This window comes from Vulpes vulpes, chromosome 14 (assembly GCF_048418805.1).
Source record: "Vulpes vulpes isolate BD-2025 chromosome 14, VulVul3, whole genome shotgun sequence".
Taxonomy (NCBI): Eukaryota; Metazoa; Chordata; class Mammalia; order Carnivora; family Canidae; genus Vulpes; species Vulpes vulpes.
This window is the reverse complement of record NC_132793.1, coordinates 44296048-44313713: the sequence shown is the minus strand read 5'-3', so window position 1 is coordinate 44313713 and position 17666 is coordinate 44296048. Positions and strand designations below refer to the sequence as shown.

At 40.8% G+C, this 17666-nt stretch overlaps 1 protein-coding gene across 4 annotated transcripts; it reads right to left on the bottom strand.

Annotated features, from left to right (window-relative positions):
- Positions 1–2099: 2099 nt before the first annotated feature.
- Positions 2100–17663, bottom strand: NAA20 (N-alpha-acetyltransferase 20, NatB catalytic subunit). Of its 4 annotated transcripts, XM_026002335.2 has the most exons (7): positions 17277–17591; positions 12362–12386; positions 11933–12022; positions 9564–9630; positions 8592–8727; positions 3074–3219; positions 2100–2621 (listed from the first exon to the last, which is right to left on the bottom strand). In XM_026002335.2, the coding sequence occupies exons 1-7, from the start codon at positions 17468–17470 to the stop codon at positions 2536–2538; spliced, it is 744 nt and encodes a 247-aa protein (XP_025858120.2). In that variant the 5' UTR covers positions 17471–17591; the 3' UTR covers positions 2100–2535. The 4 variants fall into 4 exon arrangements, with proteins under 4 accessions (XP_025858120.2, XP_025858121.2, XP_072592610.1 ...); XM_026002336.2 differs by lacking the exon at positions 11933–12022 and having other exon boundaries at positions 9564–9654; positions 17277–17663; XM_072736509.1 differs by lacking the exons at positions 11933–12022; positions 12362–12386 and adding an exon at positions 16715–16826 and having other exon boundaries at positions 17277–17592.
- Positions 17664–17666: the final 3 nt, after the last annotated feature.

Here is a 17666-nt window from a genome sequence, read left to right as displayed (position 1 = left end):
TGGACCTACAGACTCTTGAAAGTGGTTTTCTAGAGATGTTCAAGTTACATTCTACAGTAACGTTTAAGGTGGTTTTATCATGCTTTTCATAATGATATATAGAGCACGCTCACCTGAAACCTCCAACTTTTCTGAATCTTCAGTCACACGGACTTGAGTTTCATTCCCAGCTCTGCCATTTAGTGATCTATAACTTAACCTTTTAGTTTCTTCACTTACAAAATGGCCTTCTGCCAGTTTGTTTTGAAGATTACATTAGAAATGGAATAGACCTGGCACATTGTGAGGGCTCAATAAGATGTTCATTTCCAGCCACTTTCCTAAACATGTTCATCCTTGTAGAATTGAAATGTGCTTAGATTAACTTCTAAATATCTGTACCTTCTTAACAGTGGCCATTGGTGCTATGTGCTTCTGAAAACGCTAGTTGAGAAATAATTTATAGTTACTGTGTTTCCGACAAGATCTTTTTGTTACCAAAAGGTTTAGTCAAATTTCAGTTATGGCTTAATCAGGTTCCCCGACTGGCTGAGCCCTGTAATGGCTTAAGGAATAGTAAAACATGTGCTGTGAAAAAGAGTGTCACTTACTCTAGGAAGTTTGGGAAACCCTAGATTAAGGTTTGAGCTTTGTTAATCAAATCTCTTTACAGTTCAGCTTCTCAGAACCTTGGGTATGCTGCTGTGTATCATGAACCCTCAGTGGCACTGCTGGCGGGTTTCCCATCCTTACTGGACAAGAGAATCACTGCTACCTGGCACACCTATAGACATCCCCTAGCGTGCTACAGCAGAAAGTAGCTACTGTAATACAGGACACATTTAACTTACCCTTGGGTTTAGAACATGTGAAAAACACCAAAGATAGCCCAACTATAGTGCCAAAACAAAACAAAAACCAAGTAGCAGAGAGATGAGAACATGTTTGTTGACACATTACTCATACCAAGCAAAGAGTATTTGCTTAATTAATTAACTGATCTGAGTATTTTCTTTAATCTAGCCTGATTTCTCAAGCCTGTTTAATTGCCCAAGCTATTTGACTTGTCATCTTCAAGAGTATTTTTTCACCTGGAAGGGCAACTGGCAAACTTGTTATTTGCAGATTTAATTGGGTAAACTTAATAAATTTACAAAAATGTTACGGAATTTTAAAAAAAGCAATAAAATAAAAAAAGGAATAAAAAAAGCTAGTCAGTACATTCCTAAATTGTATCTTGAAAGTCAGCTAGTGTTTGAGGGCAGAGGCAACTAGGATGTCCAGGATCAAAGGCACATCTGTGTTCACCCTCAGTGCTTCAGGGTCTGGACCAGTGTCACCCCAGCTGCTGGGTGTCACATGGGTCCTAACTGTGGACTACTGAGGTCTTGTCTAGTTGGCCAGGAGGAGCATTTCTGATTTTAATACCCTTTGGCTAAGTGCAGAGTCCAAGGGTGAGATAAAAGCAGGTCAAAATGCTAATATAAGTGACTAATCAGTCTTCCTGCAATTCTGTCCCATTTACGTTGCATAAGAACAAAAACTAATGGTCACATTCCCAATGTAACCTCTTAACACCACTTTCTGGCCAAGTGCCAGCATGAAATGCATGAAGGAAAAAGTTTATCTTCTCAGGGGAGAACATAAAAGATTTCTCTTAACCTCAACACCAGAGTAAGTCCTTTCAGGGGCAAAAGCTTTTTAATAATCATTTCTATGGGTTCTTCTTCAGCAACTTCTTTTACTCTCTGGATATTTTCAGGTACGTATTACAAGTAAAACTATACATGAAAATACAAGCATAGCCCGTGACCTAGTTTTATTGCCTTTCTGTAGAAATTAGGTCCTTTTTCTCCTTCAAAGAAATCTCAGTATCTTTTTATATTTTGAAAAAAAAAATTTTAAGGAATAGTAAAACAATTTTTTTTCCAAAGATTTTATTCATGAGAGAGAGGCAGAGACACAGGCAGAGGCAGAAGCACAGGGAGCCCAATGTAGGACTCAACCCCAGGATCCTGGGATCATGACCTGAGCCAAAGGCAGATGCTCAACCATTGAGCCACCCAGATGCCCCAATCCTGATCCAATTTTATAAAGGACCAACAAGCTTCCAGAACACATTCAAAGTCAACAGTGCATTTTATTATACATTTTAGATTTATACATTTCATATATGCTTTTAAAGCTTCAATTAACAGTTTGATACAAAATAAAAAATACATATGCAGCAGTGGTTCTCAGGCACAGAATTTAGGAGGAGACTGGAGCAAGTTTTTTTTTCCCTAGCACATAGTGAATATTATGAACCAAAATAGTGGAATGTTTCCATCTGACCTAGCTGCCTTTTTTGATTGAATTTTATTACAGTGAAAGGCTTTAGTAGGTATGATATTGCTAACTGGAAACAATGAGACTTAAGTTTATAACCTGTATTTTCTTGAAGTCTGTAAGACCTAAATAATTACTTTTCTCCTAATACAGCTCCAAGATCATCCAATGAAAATAATACTGTCCATAAAATATCTGGAGCATCAGCCTAAGAACCACTGCTCATGGTTATTCAATGTCTTCAGGCCTCACAGGATGAGGTAAAGGTATGATGGATTTCTTCTCAGTGTCTCTGGAAAGTGCTTTTCTCATATCTGTTAGGAAGCAACATTTAATATAAGTACCCAACTACCAAAATGTCTTATATCAAAGTGTGTATATATGTATATATTTATATATATAGTTCCCATAAGAGGTTTGTCCCACCCCCACGTTTACCAGGTCCTCAGAGACATGTTTTTAAGAGAGACTCCCAGTCACAAGTACTCAGCTCTTCCTATCAATGTTCTTTTGACAAAATCTTAGTAAAATTAACATGCGTTAACATAAACAACTGATAGTAATTAACCATTGGTTAATGTAAGTTAATCCGTAATAGTTTCATAAGACAAGTTAAAGGAGACTTAAATATTATAGCTCAAATTTAAAATATTAAGTCCAACAAATATGGTTCTTTTAAATGTATTAAAAGGACTACTTCAGTGTGTAGAATGAATGTAAACGTTTTGGCTTCTTTATGGGGATACTGCCACAGAAGGGAGCTCACCATAGGCATCTTCGTCGGGCTCCCCATTGCTGGCTGAGTAGTACTCTATGACTGTCCTGTATACGCTGTAGCCCAACCGCTTGTACATGTTCACTGCAACTTGGTTAGATACTCTTACAAAGAGATCAACAAAAAATCCACCCTTTCTTTAATTAAAAAAAAAAAGAAAGAAAGAAAAAGAAAGAAAGAGAGTTAGAATGTGAGACATACTTGTTTTTAGTTGGCTTTGACTACTATTCAAAGAATGCTAGTAACAGGACTTTGCAGATGATTACCTCATACCAATTTTTATTACTGAGGATATATGGCAGTACAAAGAGATGATTTTCTGTTGGCATACTAACAGTTTAAAACCTGTACTTTTCTTAAAAGATAAGCTTTTTAAAAACATTTAAAACCATAATTCTGCCTCTTAAAAAATTTACTGAATATTTTATATCACAATAAATTACATGCTCATTTTAACAACTAGTGATACAATATTTTCACCCATATGTACAAATTAAAGGTTTTTGAACAGTAGCAAGCACCCATGTAGCCATGGCCCAAGTGTAACTACAGGACACTGGCTGCCTGACACTGGCAGCTCTGAAGCCCTCGGGTCTCTGGTCATTGACAGCCATCCCCCTTACCCAGAGGTCTCCAAGTCCTGACTCTTACTCTCATTGGCTCCTTGGTTTTTGTTGCAGGTTCATCAGCTAGTATAGTTTTTCCTATTTATGAACTTTCTGTGTTATATGTCCTGTGGTGATTTGCCTTTCTCAGTAATATGCAAGTCAGCCTGGAGTGCTAGATCTTATTCACCTTCCCTTTGTTTAGCACTCCATTGTATGGATGGATATACAAGTTGTCCATGGTCCCACAGATAAACATTCCTGGTTTCTATTATAAACTATGCTGCTATGAATATTTTTATTGTCTCATGGTATAATATCTAAGGTCTACAGCTGGGAGTGTGATCATTGGTTCATAGGGGTAACTTCAGGTTTTTTAGGGAATACCCATTTTCCAGTCAGCTTACACTCCCAGAGGAGGGTAAGACTCCATTCCCAGAGTGCCAAGGCTTGGTACATCAGACTATTTTTTTAAATCTCGTTAAGTATCTCAGAGTCATTTTAATTGACATTTCTCATGTCAATTAATGAGGCTAAATACAGTTTTGTAGGCCGTTTAGGTTTTTCTTTTTCAGTCCTTATTAGTCGGTCTTTCACACTTTTTTTTTTCCTCTCCCCATCTGTGGTTCTCTGTATTCTGGATTGTTGACATTGTGTAAAGGATTGTTGTATATCTATTCTCAGTTTGTGGGCTGACTTAATATCATTTGATGAACAATGTTACTTCAATGAATTTGCATACGAGCCTGTCCCTTACAGACTTTTAGTAGCTTAACTTCTTTTCTACCCTGAGGTCCTGGATATACTCTATTTTACCTTAAAAGAGCTTTTGAGTTTTGCTTTTCATATCTAGGTTTTTAATCTGGAACGGATTTGTGTACAAGGTAATAGTCTGGGTCATTTTTTCCCATGTGGCTATCCAGTTGTGCCACCATCTTTACTGAAAAGCATATCCCTTCACTGCCGCTCTGCAGTTGCCTCCTCTGAGGTATGTCAAAATCCATGTATGCTTGCATCTGTTCCTCAGTTCTCTTCCACTGGTCTAGGCAAGTACTCCAGCACTGATACAGAGCTTACTCATTACAGCTTGATATCTGGAGGGGCAAACCCACCCACTTTGTTGTTGTTCAGACAATCTTACTTCCTTCCATTCCCCTGTAAGTTCCCCCCCCCCCCCCCCGTAAGTTTCAGAATCAATTTAACAAGTCTCACAAAAAAGACTTGAGATTTTTATTATAATTACACTGGCTCCATGGATCAAATACCAGTTTAGCTGTCCATGCCACTGAGGTAATTCTCTGTCTGCTAAGGATAGGTCCTCTTTTCTGTATCTCAGGAAAGACTTTAGAGAAGTCTTACACAGAGAAGTCAGATATTTCTCAAAGGGCTTAATGTATTTTGATGCCTTTGTAAACTGGCCTCTTTTCCTAAATTTTACTGTTTGTATAGAAATGAAATTTAATTTATACTATCCAACAACTCTTTTTAGCTTTTAAACATTTATTTGTAGCTTCTTGTGGTTTTGTTTGTACAATCTTATGTGTATAAAATAAGAGCTTTGTTTCTTCTCAGTCCTCGTATCTTTGATTTTTCTTGCTGTATTGTCTAGGATTTCCAGTAAATTACCCAAGAGGGGCTGAATGTAGGCATCCTTAGCTCATCCCTTTCTTCAAAGAGAAAGCATTCAATGCATCACTGCTAATATTTACTACAGGTTTTGGGTAGATAGAGTTTTTTTTTTTTTTTTTTTTAGATTAAGGAAGTTCTCCCCTTTTATTTCCTACATTGCTAAAAGTTTTTAACCAATAGGATTTTATCAAAGCATTTTGCATACATACTGAGATAACATGTTCTCCTTTAACCTGTTAATATGGTGGAAAACACTTAAAAGATTTTTCTATGTTAAAACTTTTCTTCCCGTGATACACTAATCCATTTTGCTAAGATTTTAGATGCTAAGACTTTTGCATCTATAGACTGATATATCTTCTTCAGATTTTCATTCTCATATTGCTTGAGTTTTCTTATATATGTAAGTTATTCTAGCCTTAAAAAATGTTGAAGAATTTTTTTTTGTGTGTAAAAGTGAACTTATAGTCATTACTACTTAGAATAGCTGGTACAATTTGCTAGAGAAGCCATAGCTTTCTAGAAAGATTTTTGCCAACTAATTGTAATCTGTTAAGGAAATGGGTCTGCTCGCAATCTATTTTTATACTGCTCTCAAGCTAAGAACAGTTTTTAAAATGTTGAAGGGGTGTTTCATATACACACATACACATATACAAACACACACTAGAGACATGAGCTGGTCTCTAAAGCCTAAATATTTATCTGCCCCAGAAAAAGCACTCACCCTTATTCTTTGCCTTTAATCAGTTTGTCTAATTGTTCTATCAATTAGAAAGAAGCATGTTCAACTCTCCCATTAATAACAATTTGCTTATTTCTCGTATTATCAATTTTTGCATTTTTACTTTGAATTTATGTCACTGTGTACATAAAATTTGTAATTATTACACCTTCTAATGGCACTGTATCTTCTTACCTATAAGCAATGACCCTTTTTTACTCTGATAATTACTGAACTATAATACGACTATGTTAAGCGTATCAACGGTCTTTTGGTTATAATTTGCATGATAATTTTAAGAATTTATTTCAATCTTTGTCTTTAATCTTCACATATACTTCATGCAAATGGAATATAGTTCTGACCGTCTTTGTCTTTATTTTACTGTTGTAGAACACTTTAACATGAAGTTTTCCCTCTTAATAAATTTTAAATGTACGCTATTGTTTACTACAAGTAAGTGTTGTACAAGAGACTGATTTAAGAATAAATAGGCTTATTTATTCTGTTTAAATGAAACTTTATACCCGCTGGTTAGTAACTTATTTCCCCCTCTCCCCAGTTTCTGGCTACCACCATTCTACTCTTACATTTATCTGTTTTAGCTATCTTGTATAACTGGAATCACACATTATTTGTCTTTCTGTGAATGGCTTCACTTAGCAGAATGTCTTCAAGTCTTTAACTGGAGTAATTAGTTCATTTTCATTTAGTGTTGTATTTACCGATTATATTTGGATTCATAGCTAACATCTCGTTTCAGCCTTGTTTTACCACTTTAATTTCCTTTTTCTCTCTTGGTTTTTAAATGTATACACGGTTAAAAATACATGTATATATGTAGATAGGTATATATATATGTACACATACACAAATCTTAGCAACAATTCCAAAGTAAGGAAGACTTAGAAACTGAAAAGGAAGGCAGCTTAGAGCTTTTCTACTGTAAGATAATCTATAAGTACATTAAATCATATGTCTAGGGTGATAGCTAACTAGAACCCATTTTTTAACTCCCTGTCCACTATATAATAATGCCAAACACCTTTTTTCAACAAGATGCCATTAACAAACTAAAACTTTTCAAAGACCAGAAGAGATTTCTTTTTCAGCTAATACAAGTTTCTCTCTTCCCTGAATAAGCTCAAGTTTGTCTTGCCCCCAACTTGGCCCAGAGCATTTTCAGGCCATGGTTACTTCTTTAAAACTTACCTTTTTAAATCCATTAAGTGGAAAGCCTCAAGAGCCCTTCTCAGCAAATACTCCCTTTCCTATATACTTCTAGGCATTTAAGAGTAGAGAAAAAAAATAAGTGGCAGCTTGACAACTGATTAAACTTATATACACATCTCTTAATCTCTTAGAATGGGAGCTGGCAGGAGTCTTTTAATTATATATATATATATATATATATATATATTTTTTTTTAAGATTTTATTTATTTACTCATGAGAGACACAGAAAGAGAGAGAGGCAGAGACACAGGCAGAGGGAGAAGCAGGCTCCATGCAGCAGGGAGCCCGATGTGGGATTCAATCCCGGGACTCCAGGATCACACCCCAAGCCAAAAGCAGACACTTAACCGCTAAGCCACCCAGGCATCCCTTAATTATATTACTTTTATCTCACATTAATAATGAGGGTGTTTGACATACACAACAGGTCTTTTTTTTTTCTAAAGCCCTAATGCTGGTACTTCCCAAACTGTGCTCCAGAGTGCTCCAATGTGGCCCAAACTCTTAGAGGTGCTATAGGATATTTCAAACGTTTGGGGAAAACACAAACCTTACATGTCAGACACTGGCAAAATACCAGTTTGATATAATTCACAAATGCAGCATTACATGGTGTTACATTCCTTTTGATGACAGAGTATCTTTTATGAAGCCAAGTTTTGGCAGGTCCCATGATTAAAACTCAATACCACAAGAAAGTCAATATGAAACAAGAATGCAGGTGGTTGTGTCCAATCTGTTTCCAAGGTTGAGCGGTCATGTAATGCCCAAAAAGGCACACACATCTCATTAGTAGGTAAACACAGTTATTTAACAATGAAATAAAAATATTTTTTCTTTCAATGTGTTTATTTTTTTCCTAAACAGCTACTAGGTTGTTAGGTCACAAATACTAAACAGGTCATAACAGCTTAAATCTAAACTGAGGGATTTTTTTTTTTTTTTTTTTTTTTTTTGCCTTAGGGACACTATGAAAAAAAAAAAAAAATCACTGAGAAGCCAGGAGTGATGTTAACAGAAAATTTGGGAACATCTGCCACAGGGTCAAGAACACTAAAGGAAACCTTAAGGGCTAGTTTTTTATTGCACCTCTTACCCAACATATAAGCCCATGGCAGGTCACCCATTTTGCCTGAATATTCCTCAGTGGCAAGATAGAGACAATACTACTACTATGAATATGTGAATACTGTAGAAAATGAAATCCTGTAAACAATAAAGTACAATATTCAGCCTGAACAGGAAAAAAATCTTAAAATTTTCACTATGAGAAATATCAAATAGTTAGGGTTCATACTTGAAAAGCAGTATCCCACCTTTCTGAAATCTCCTCTAATAACTCCATAAGTTTAGCAGCCAAACCAAGGCGTCGAAATTCTGGGGCGACAGAGAGAGCTGTGACGTGCCCATGCCATTCTTCCCGAGCTACTGAGCCTTCCGCTTTACCCATAACTGCCAACAAAAGATTACACTCAGTAATTAAACACATGGATTTATACATGAATATAGACTATTGGTTACATTTTTATTAGAGAGGAAACTAATGACAAAGTTTTAATTTTTAAGGAACAAAGTCATCTACTTAGCAGTTATTAGTGCTCTTATTTGAATCTCACTTAGAGAAAGGTTTCTTTTAAAAAAAAGAATGATACACTAAAAACACAACTGATTTTTAACACAGAACCAGATTATGTATTTTTTAAATATCTGCATTTTATGTCGGTATGTATACACAAAACTGAGATAATCCACAGCTCAAATTTTCATTAAGTAATGCTACTAATCAGTGAAGATGCTACAATCCCTGCATTATGTACCAAATAAACCATGTAGAAAATGTAACATAAACACAGAATGAAAGCTCCAAGAATCCTAAAACCATTATCTGTCTACTTCACTGCTGTATCCCCTGGGGCCCTAGAGCACAATGCCTAAAACATAGCATCAGCAACCATTTAATGGTTAAAGGAAATAAAATTACAGGCATCATGATTGTATTTCCATTTCTGCAATCAACTTAATTGGTTGAAACCTATGTTAAAATCTCAACTGCCGGGCAGCCCCGGTGGCACAGCAGTTTAGCGCTGCCTGCAGCCCAGGGCGTGATCCTGGAGACCCGGGATCGAGTCCCACGTCGGGCTCTCTGTGTGGTGCCTGCTTCTCCCTCTGCCTGTGTCTCTGCCTCTCTCTCTCTCTCTCTCTCTCTGTCTCTTTGAATAAATAAAATAAAATATTAAAAAAAAAAAATCTCAACTGCCTACCCAAAACAATTCTAGTGGTATACTTACTATAACCCATTAACTCTCCACCAGGTGCCTCCGCAACAATGAAGTACTCTGGCCAGTGGGCGAGGTACTGTAAGTAAAAAGGAATCCCATACTAGAGTCTTGTTAAGGAGTATGGAAAGTAATGGACAGTAGAGTTCTTCATAAAAGGAGTATTGTGAAGAAAGTTTCCTTTAAAAAGTATATTGTTACTTTATCCCCAGCTCTTCATGTGTGTGTGATTTCTATATTTAGTCAGTACATTAAATATTTAGGTTAGCACTAATAATTTATAACAAAATTGCCTGAATATGTAACTTCAAAAAATAGTGCAGACAACACCATCTAACAGAGCAGAGAACCAGGACTCTGAAGTTCTATCATCTCTATCCATACTGATCACACTGTATCTAAATCTCTGCACAACACTTATCACTTGTTTACTGGCGCTCTCCCTTTTGGATATGTCATGTACTGTTCATTCTATCCCTGGTGCTTATCCCTGTGCTTCTATCCCTTGGCACAAAGTAGATGCTCAGTACATTTGTACATTGACCCGTAATTGCACTACGAAATTAATGACTACCCTACTTTTAGCTTCAGCCATGTGACTATGAAAATAACTTTAGAAGTTAATTACTTCCAGAGTCAACAATTACTGAGTATCTCCCCTGTGCTGACTCAAATTCTCCATATCTGGTACTACAAATAAAAGGTGACTTAAGAGTGACAGCCTGAACAATCTGCTCGTTAGTAACTCCTCAGCCCCAGTGTCCTTACTGCCATGTGCTAATTCCTCTATTCCTTCTGTAAGCCGGCTGATGCAAGTCCATGAGGGGCCACCACCGATCACAATTTTTTTTAAAGCTCCTGGAAAATCTGTTCACTAGTAAATCTTCACACTCTCATCTGAAAGACAGCCACTATTTTGAGCACTCTTCCAACATAACCCTTAACATGGCAGGCCAGCCAGTCTTCTTGTCATTCAGCCACTGCACACACCATAACCACCTCTCCTCTGGCTCAGTAACCACGAAGACCTGGTAGGTTACTTTCAAATATGGCCCCACTTGGATTATGGGACTTTTCCTGTAAATTATAAGTGTAACTAGATACACACCATGTAAGTTGATTTGCATCCTAATTCTTTACCTTACTATACAGTGTAAATTTTTCTCTCATTCAGAAACCTTTTCTTTAAACATGGAGGGCTCTTTAAAAGGTCATTTTTGAAATACAAAGGGAATACTTCAGTGTTTTGCTTTTTCACTCAGCTTTGTTTCTGATACATAGCCCTGTTGTTACCTCCACCTAAAGTTTATTTTTAATACCGTACAGTATACTCCATTGCGTGAACAATATGGGTTATTTTCAGTTTCTCGAAAATCTTTTAAAATTCCTCACAATTACAGTATAATTTAACATTTCCTTATTGTTGTGTATGAATGCTATTCCAAATTTTTGATAATTCTGCAATAAATGTTTTTATAATGATTAACTTGGAGGTTAACAAACATATCCTATCAAGAGACAGTAAATATTCAAGGCTAGATGGATCTTATGCTCTCTGCTCCAACTACTCTAACTATGAAAGCCATGGACAAAGCTACAGACAATATGTAAATTATTTAGCATGGCTGTGCCTATTTACAAAATATAAAACTATTTACAAAAATAAAAATAGGCAGCAGACCAAATTTGGCCCATGTACTTTAGTTTGCTGATCCCACATCTAACTGACTCTACTATTACTTTCAGTTTGTAGGAAATGCAGTTCTTACTATGTATTACACTGTCAAAGTGCCTTCTAGAAAGACTAGCAATTTATACTATCACTAGCAATTTATGAGGATGCTTCTCTTACCCTTATCAGCATGAGTTTTATCATTTTTTTAAATCCTTGATAATCTGAAAGGTAAAGCATGGCATCTCATTTTGGGTTTTTTTTTTTTTTTTTCATTTTGGTTTTAATCCACGTCTCTTAACTGGTGAGACTGAACTCTTAATTTCATTAGCTTCTTATATGCCCTCTTTTGTTAGATTATCAGTTAATATTACACTCCTACCTTGCAATGGACATGGAATATAAGCTAGAAAGCCAACTTTGTTTTAAGCCACTGAGAATGTGGAGTTGTCTATTAGTACAACAGAACCCAGAGCATCCAACTTCACATATCTTTGTCCATTTTTTATTGGGGAACATGATAGATATGGCTAATTATTATCCCCAAATCCTTTCTTAACTTTAAGTAGCAAGCCCTAATTTAAAGCTGAGCTCATTCCTAAACTTATAGCTAGGTGAGTGTGGCATGAAGCAGATGTTGGTCATTGGGATACAGAGGGCCTGTGTGGTACTTCCTAAAGGTACCCCTGAAGGGGAAGGTCATTCTTACCTTCCCCTCTGTTGATCCTCCTGCCAGGAACATGGACTTGATGCTCTTTGCTCTGGCAGCTATCTGGGACAGGAAAGCAGCCAAGGCCACCTTGGGAGTGATAAAGTGGTTAAAGTGCACAGCCAGGTCGCCGACGACTACATGAAACTACCACAGACTGCCCATCACCCGCTGGGCTCCAGTCAGCTGATGTTGCTGCATTCTGTTACACGGAGCCATACTTACTACCTATTGCAAGGTACATTTATGACGTCATTCTGTTACCACCTGGTCAGGCAGATGCAAGACAGCTCTTATTCCTAGTTTGTTTTTTTACATTGCTTTCAATGTTGCTTATGTTTCTTGGCCTGTAAGTTTTAAGTCTATTTTTTCCTTAGTTTCTCCATGTTCCTTACTCTTAGCCTTTAACTTTTTTTTTTTAAAGGATACAGTTTCTGTAAGTGGATCCAAGTTACTAAAAGAAAGAAAAGAAATGTCAATAGTAAGCAGTGTTGACAAAACCAGTTTTTTGTTTTTTTGTTTTTTTTTTTTTTACAAAACCAGTTTAAATAAGCCACTAAAACCAAAAATATGCACAAAAATAACAAAACATGCTACATCCACAACTTTAAAACCAACTTTAGAAGGGATCCCTGGGTGGCGCAGCGGTTTGGCGCCTGCCTTTGGCCCGGGGCGCGATTCTGGAGACCCGGGATCGAATCCCATGTCAGGCTCCTGGTGCATGGAGCCTGCTTCTCCCTCTGCCTGTGTCTCTGCCTCTCTCTCTCTCTCTGTGTGTGACTATCATAAATAAATAAAAAATAAATAAAATAAAAATAAAACCAACTTTAGGGCTAAGGAAGATGGCATCAGCTACCAAATGGCTAAACCGGGTCATCACAGCCACTAAAAAGATACTATACACTTTCATTTAACTCTTCCTTACAAATTACTTTATAGTTAAGTAGTTAGTGCGTCTGCATCAAAACCTTCCATTTTCTAAATGGCATCATTTAGAAATCATTAATGGAACTGGGGCCCAACCAGGCATCTAAATCACAGAAAGTAAAACTAGCTCCCTGCAGTGTCTGACAGCAGCCCTTCCCACCCATCTCTGGGCCTTCACCTGCTCAGTGTGGGCCCTCACCATTTGAGTAAGTCTGCTCCACACACTTCTACATTCTCACCTCCTCTTCCCCACCACTCCATCCCTTAACTTCTGGAGGAAAACTCTTTGACCTGGCTCTGGGGCTGCTCAGCACCTGTCTCACCAGCATATCTGATCACAACACTCCTGAATCAGCAATTCTTAAAATGAACCTCTCTAGCTGTCTGCAGAGAGCTCTGCCCCTTACTTTCCTATTCAATTAATGGAACCACTATTTTGCCAGGATCAAAACCAGCCACCTGCAAATCTTCCTCTTATATATGCAAATTCTTCTCTGGGATCCTTACCAAGGCACTTCTCTAGGCCAGTAGTTCTCCAACTTTTGGGTTCCAGAACCCCTTTACGCTCAAATTATTGAGGACCCCAAAAAACTTGTTTATGTGTGTCATATCTACTGATATTTAATTTTAAATATACATTTCAAAATAATAAATCAAGGGATCCCTGGGTGGCACAGCGGTTTGGCACCTGCCTTCGGCCCAGGGCGCGATCCTGGAGACCCGGGATCGAATCCCACGTCGGGCTCCCGGTGCATGGAGCCTGCTTCTCCCTCTGCCTATGTCTCTGCCTCTCTCTCTCTCTCTCTCTCTCTCTCTCTCTCTCTCTCTGTGTGACTATCATAAATAAATTAATTAATTAAAAAAAAGAAATAAAATAATAAATCAATTACATGTTAATATGAATAACTTAAAACAAAAACAAAAAGTCACTCTACTTTCAAGAACACAATTTAGCAACAAGAAAAGCATTGCTTTGCGGCACCTGGGTGGTTTAGTCTGTTAAGTGTCTGCCTTCAGGTCAGGTCACAATCCCAGGGTCCTGGGATGGAGCCCCACGTCAGGCTCTCTGCTTCTCCCTCTCCTGCCTCCTGCTCCACCGCCTGCTTGTGTGCACACATGCCCAGGACCCCTGCTCCCGCAATTCTCTTTCCTCCGGAGGTAGATGCGCAGACATGCTGTACACTTAGCCATCAGCAAGCCGCTCCTGACATGGCTCCCCACTCCCTCCACCTGAAATGCTCTCCCCACTCAGCTTCCAAGCCCTACCATCAGCTTTTCCTCCCACCAGAGTGGGCCATTAGGTCTCCTTCAACACCGGATGCCCTGGGGCAGCATCCCGGAACTTCTTTTTTCCTATCCACACTCACTACACCACTGACATCACCTCTACCTCCTGGTTTTATTAATACCATCTGTATAGTGTGGCCCCCCAAATTGCAATCTTCAGCCCAGATACCTACCTGACTTCTCCACCTGGGTGTCTCAATGCACCTAGCAGAGAAGCCCAACTCCTAGGAGGGCCTCTCCAAGATCTAGCCACTGACTGCCTCATCTCCTCAACACTCCCACCCTCTCACTACTCCACCCACACTCGCTGCGCCTCCCCTCACGAAGAGGTACCTGGTGCCTTTACTACCCTCTCTGCCTGGAAGTTCTCCCAATATCCACAGGACTCACCCCCTCTCTGCCCTCGGTCTTTCTTCCTAAACATCCTACCTAAAGCTGAATCCCTATTCACTTCCTATTTCCTTTTCCTGTGGGTTTTTTTTTTTTTTTAAGATTTTATATATTTATTCGTGAGAGGCAGAAACACAGGAAGAGGGAGCAGCAGGCTCCCTGCAGGGAGCCTGATGCAAGACTTGATCCCAGGACCCAGGGATCATGCCCTGAGCTGAAGGCGGAGGCTCTACCACTGAGCCACCCAGGCATCCCTCCCTTCCCTGTTTTCATGTTTTTCTTTGTACTGAACACTAAGTTCTATATGTTGTACTTCCTTATTTTTTTCCACTCTAAAATGTAAATTCCATAAAGAAAACATTTTTTGTTTTGTTCCCTGAGTCTCCAGCACTGAGCACAGTAGGCATGCAAATGTTTTTCCAAAAGTAAAATACATAATTATTTGGATCTATTGCATCTTCACTTCCTACTGCAATCACTTCTTATCCAGTAATTCCCAGAATTCTCTATGAAAGTACCCTAATCAAAGTGAGGAGTGGGAGGAAATGGGAAGGAAGAAGAGTTCCCAAAGGCATATTCTGAAGAGGCCTTAAGAAGTTAGACAATTCTTTGAAATCTAAGGTTTTATTATATTCCTGCTTATTTTCTTCTACACTGTTCATTTTCATATAAGTGTTGAGCCTTCCTAGATCTTCAGCTAAAACAACGTTTTGCAGGTGCCTGGGTAGCTCAATCGGTTTAAGAGCCTGACTCTTGATTTTGGCTCAGGTCATGATCTTGGGATTATGAGGGCTCCACCCCTCCCCTTGGCCACTTGCAGGGATGGTGCGAGCTTGCTCTCTAAAAAAACAAAACTAAACTAAACTAAGGGTTTGCCCTGTCTACTCTTAAAGCTCCAAGGCACACTGTCCCTTCCCAGGGACAAACCTCTCAAACCCAAACCTTTGTCAAGTCATCATCTCCGGGCTGCTACCAAGACATCCTAAATGGCTTACCTGTCTGGTAAAACTCCTGTAATCTTCTCACATTCATATAACTGTGAGGAGCTTGAGCTCCAGAGCCCTGGTCCTTAAACAGCTGAGAATATGCATTTCCAAAGTGTCTCCAGGTGGTTAGGGACCAGTCTTAAAGAACCAACACTTTTGTAGGGCCAATCTCCTTGGATTAGCTTCCTTGCTTCATTCACTCCCACCATGGAGCTCAGACGCCTGGGGCAATGCTCTTGAGCTCTCATTACCTTATTTTACTCATACAAAAAATGGGGATAATGAGAGCACCTACTTCAGAGAACTGTGAGGATTAAATGTACCAGTACCCATGGCGGGGGGGGGGGGGGGGGGGGGGGGGGCACCACAAGTTACACTGCTTTGACTGAAAGAGGCCCATTAGAAAATCCTTCCCAACAGGCAAGTCTGAATCCTCCAACAACAGAGTAAAAGTCCAGCCTCACCAGTTCCCGGGATGGCTCAGTGAGAGAAACCCGCCGCTCCTTCGCATTTGTCTGCCCACAATGCCAACCTTTCACTTTCACCCCTGCTTCCTTCTCCAGAACTTCCTCATCACTGTCAACATTTTATCCATCCTTCAAAGCTTATCCCCTCTGAAAGGGGATAAGAGCCATCTCCTCTCAAGTTCTTCCCGTCCTCCTAAAACTTGAGTCCTAACCACTTGATCCTCAGTTTTGTTTTTTTTTTAATTTTTTTATTTATTTATGATAGTCACACACAGAGAGAGAGAGAGGGGCAGAGACATAGACAGAGGGAGAAGCAGGCTCCATGCACCGGGAGCCCGATGTGGGATTCGATCCCGGGTCTCCAGGATCGCGCCCTGGGCCAAAGGCAGGCGCCAAACCGCTGCACCACCCAGGGATCCCTGATCCTCAGTTTTCAAACATTGCCCCGCCGTCCTTAAAGTGGACTTTGGACTGGTGGGTGGACGGACCGACAGATATGCGATGGATGGATGGATGGATATTTGCTTGATGGACGGACCGATATGTGATGAAGTCAGCATAACAAAATGTTAACTGTAGAACCCAGGCGGCGTGTCTATTCGGGTGTTACGGGTAAAATTCTGTCAACTTTTTTTAATGTTCAGAAACTTCCTTAATAAACTGTTTTCTTAAAAAAAAACAAAAAAAAAACAAAAAAAAAAAAACAAAAAAAACAAAACTAGTACCTGCACATCGCAAGTCCTGCCCTCACTGGGGAGTGCACAGGGCGGGCCTGCAGCAGCGCACGCCCCTTCGCCTCCGGCCGGACGCGCGACCCCAGCGACGAGGCAGAACCCTCTGCGCAGAAACAGGAAGGGGGCGGGCGGGGCCGCGTCCCGGGCTTTACTGCGATATAACGGGCCGTCCGCAGGTGGCTGCGCCACGTCCTGGTGCTCAGCGAACACTTGGATGCTGACCTTGCAGCGGCCGCCGACGCCCGCCCGGACCCGGCCGCAGGCGACAGAGCCACGGGGGGCTCCCGCCGGCCCCGCTCCCGGCTCGGTCCCCTGCTCCGCCCCGCCCCCCCGGCGCGCCGCCGCGGGCCGCCGCGCGCTGCCCCCGCCCAACGCGCACGCCGCGCCGCGGAAGGAAGCTGCAGCCAGGCGGGCCCGCCCCCCGCCGGGCTCCGGCCCCGCCGCCCCGGGGACGTGCCGGGGACGTGCCGGGGACGGCCGGCGGCGGCTCCGCGGGCCCCGGCCCAGGAGAGGGGACGCGGCCACCAGCACTGGCCCTGGGTGCCGCACTCACATGTTGTTGAAGCGGAAGAGGTCATCGCACGTGAAGGCCCGGAGCGTGGTCATCGCGCCGCCGCCGCCGCCCAAGTCGGCTCCCTGCGACCCCGCGCCCGTCCCGCCGGAAATGGTCCTGCGCGCGGCCGCCGCGGTGCGGGACGGAGAACTGCTTCCGGGACACGAGTTGCTTGGCAACCAGGGCAGAGGCATGGCGCCCTCTGACGGCCGTATCTGGAGCTGAAGGATTCTTCCTGAAAAGTCGCGGCGCGGGTGGGCGTGTGCTTACCCTTCAGAGCCTCAACCCTCCGCGGGGGTGACTGGAGGAAGCAAGTGGCGTGTTCTCCTGGGAAATCACAGCAGAAAGGCGGGGCTCAGGCCCCCTGGGCTGGTCTGCAATGAATGCGGA

What these genes read in the sequence shown, in the direction of transcription:
- NAA20 (XM_026002335.2), bottom strand. Translation starts at nt 17,470, where the DNA reads ATGCCTCTGCCCTGGTTGCCAAGCAACTCGTGTCCCGGAAGCAGTTCT. An exon ending in CTCTTCCGCTTCAACAACAT is followed by an intron (nt 12,387 to 17,276) that starts GTGAGTGCGGCA and finishes TCTTTCTTTTAG; the next exon opens with TAACTTGGATCCACTTACAG. An exon ending in GCCCGACGAAGATGCCTATG is followed by an intron (nt 2,622 to 3,073) that starts GTGAGCTCCCTT and finishes GCTTCCTAACAG; the next exon opens with ATATGAGAAAAGCACTTTCC.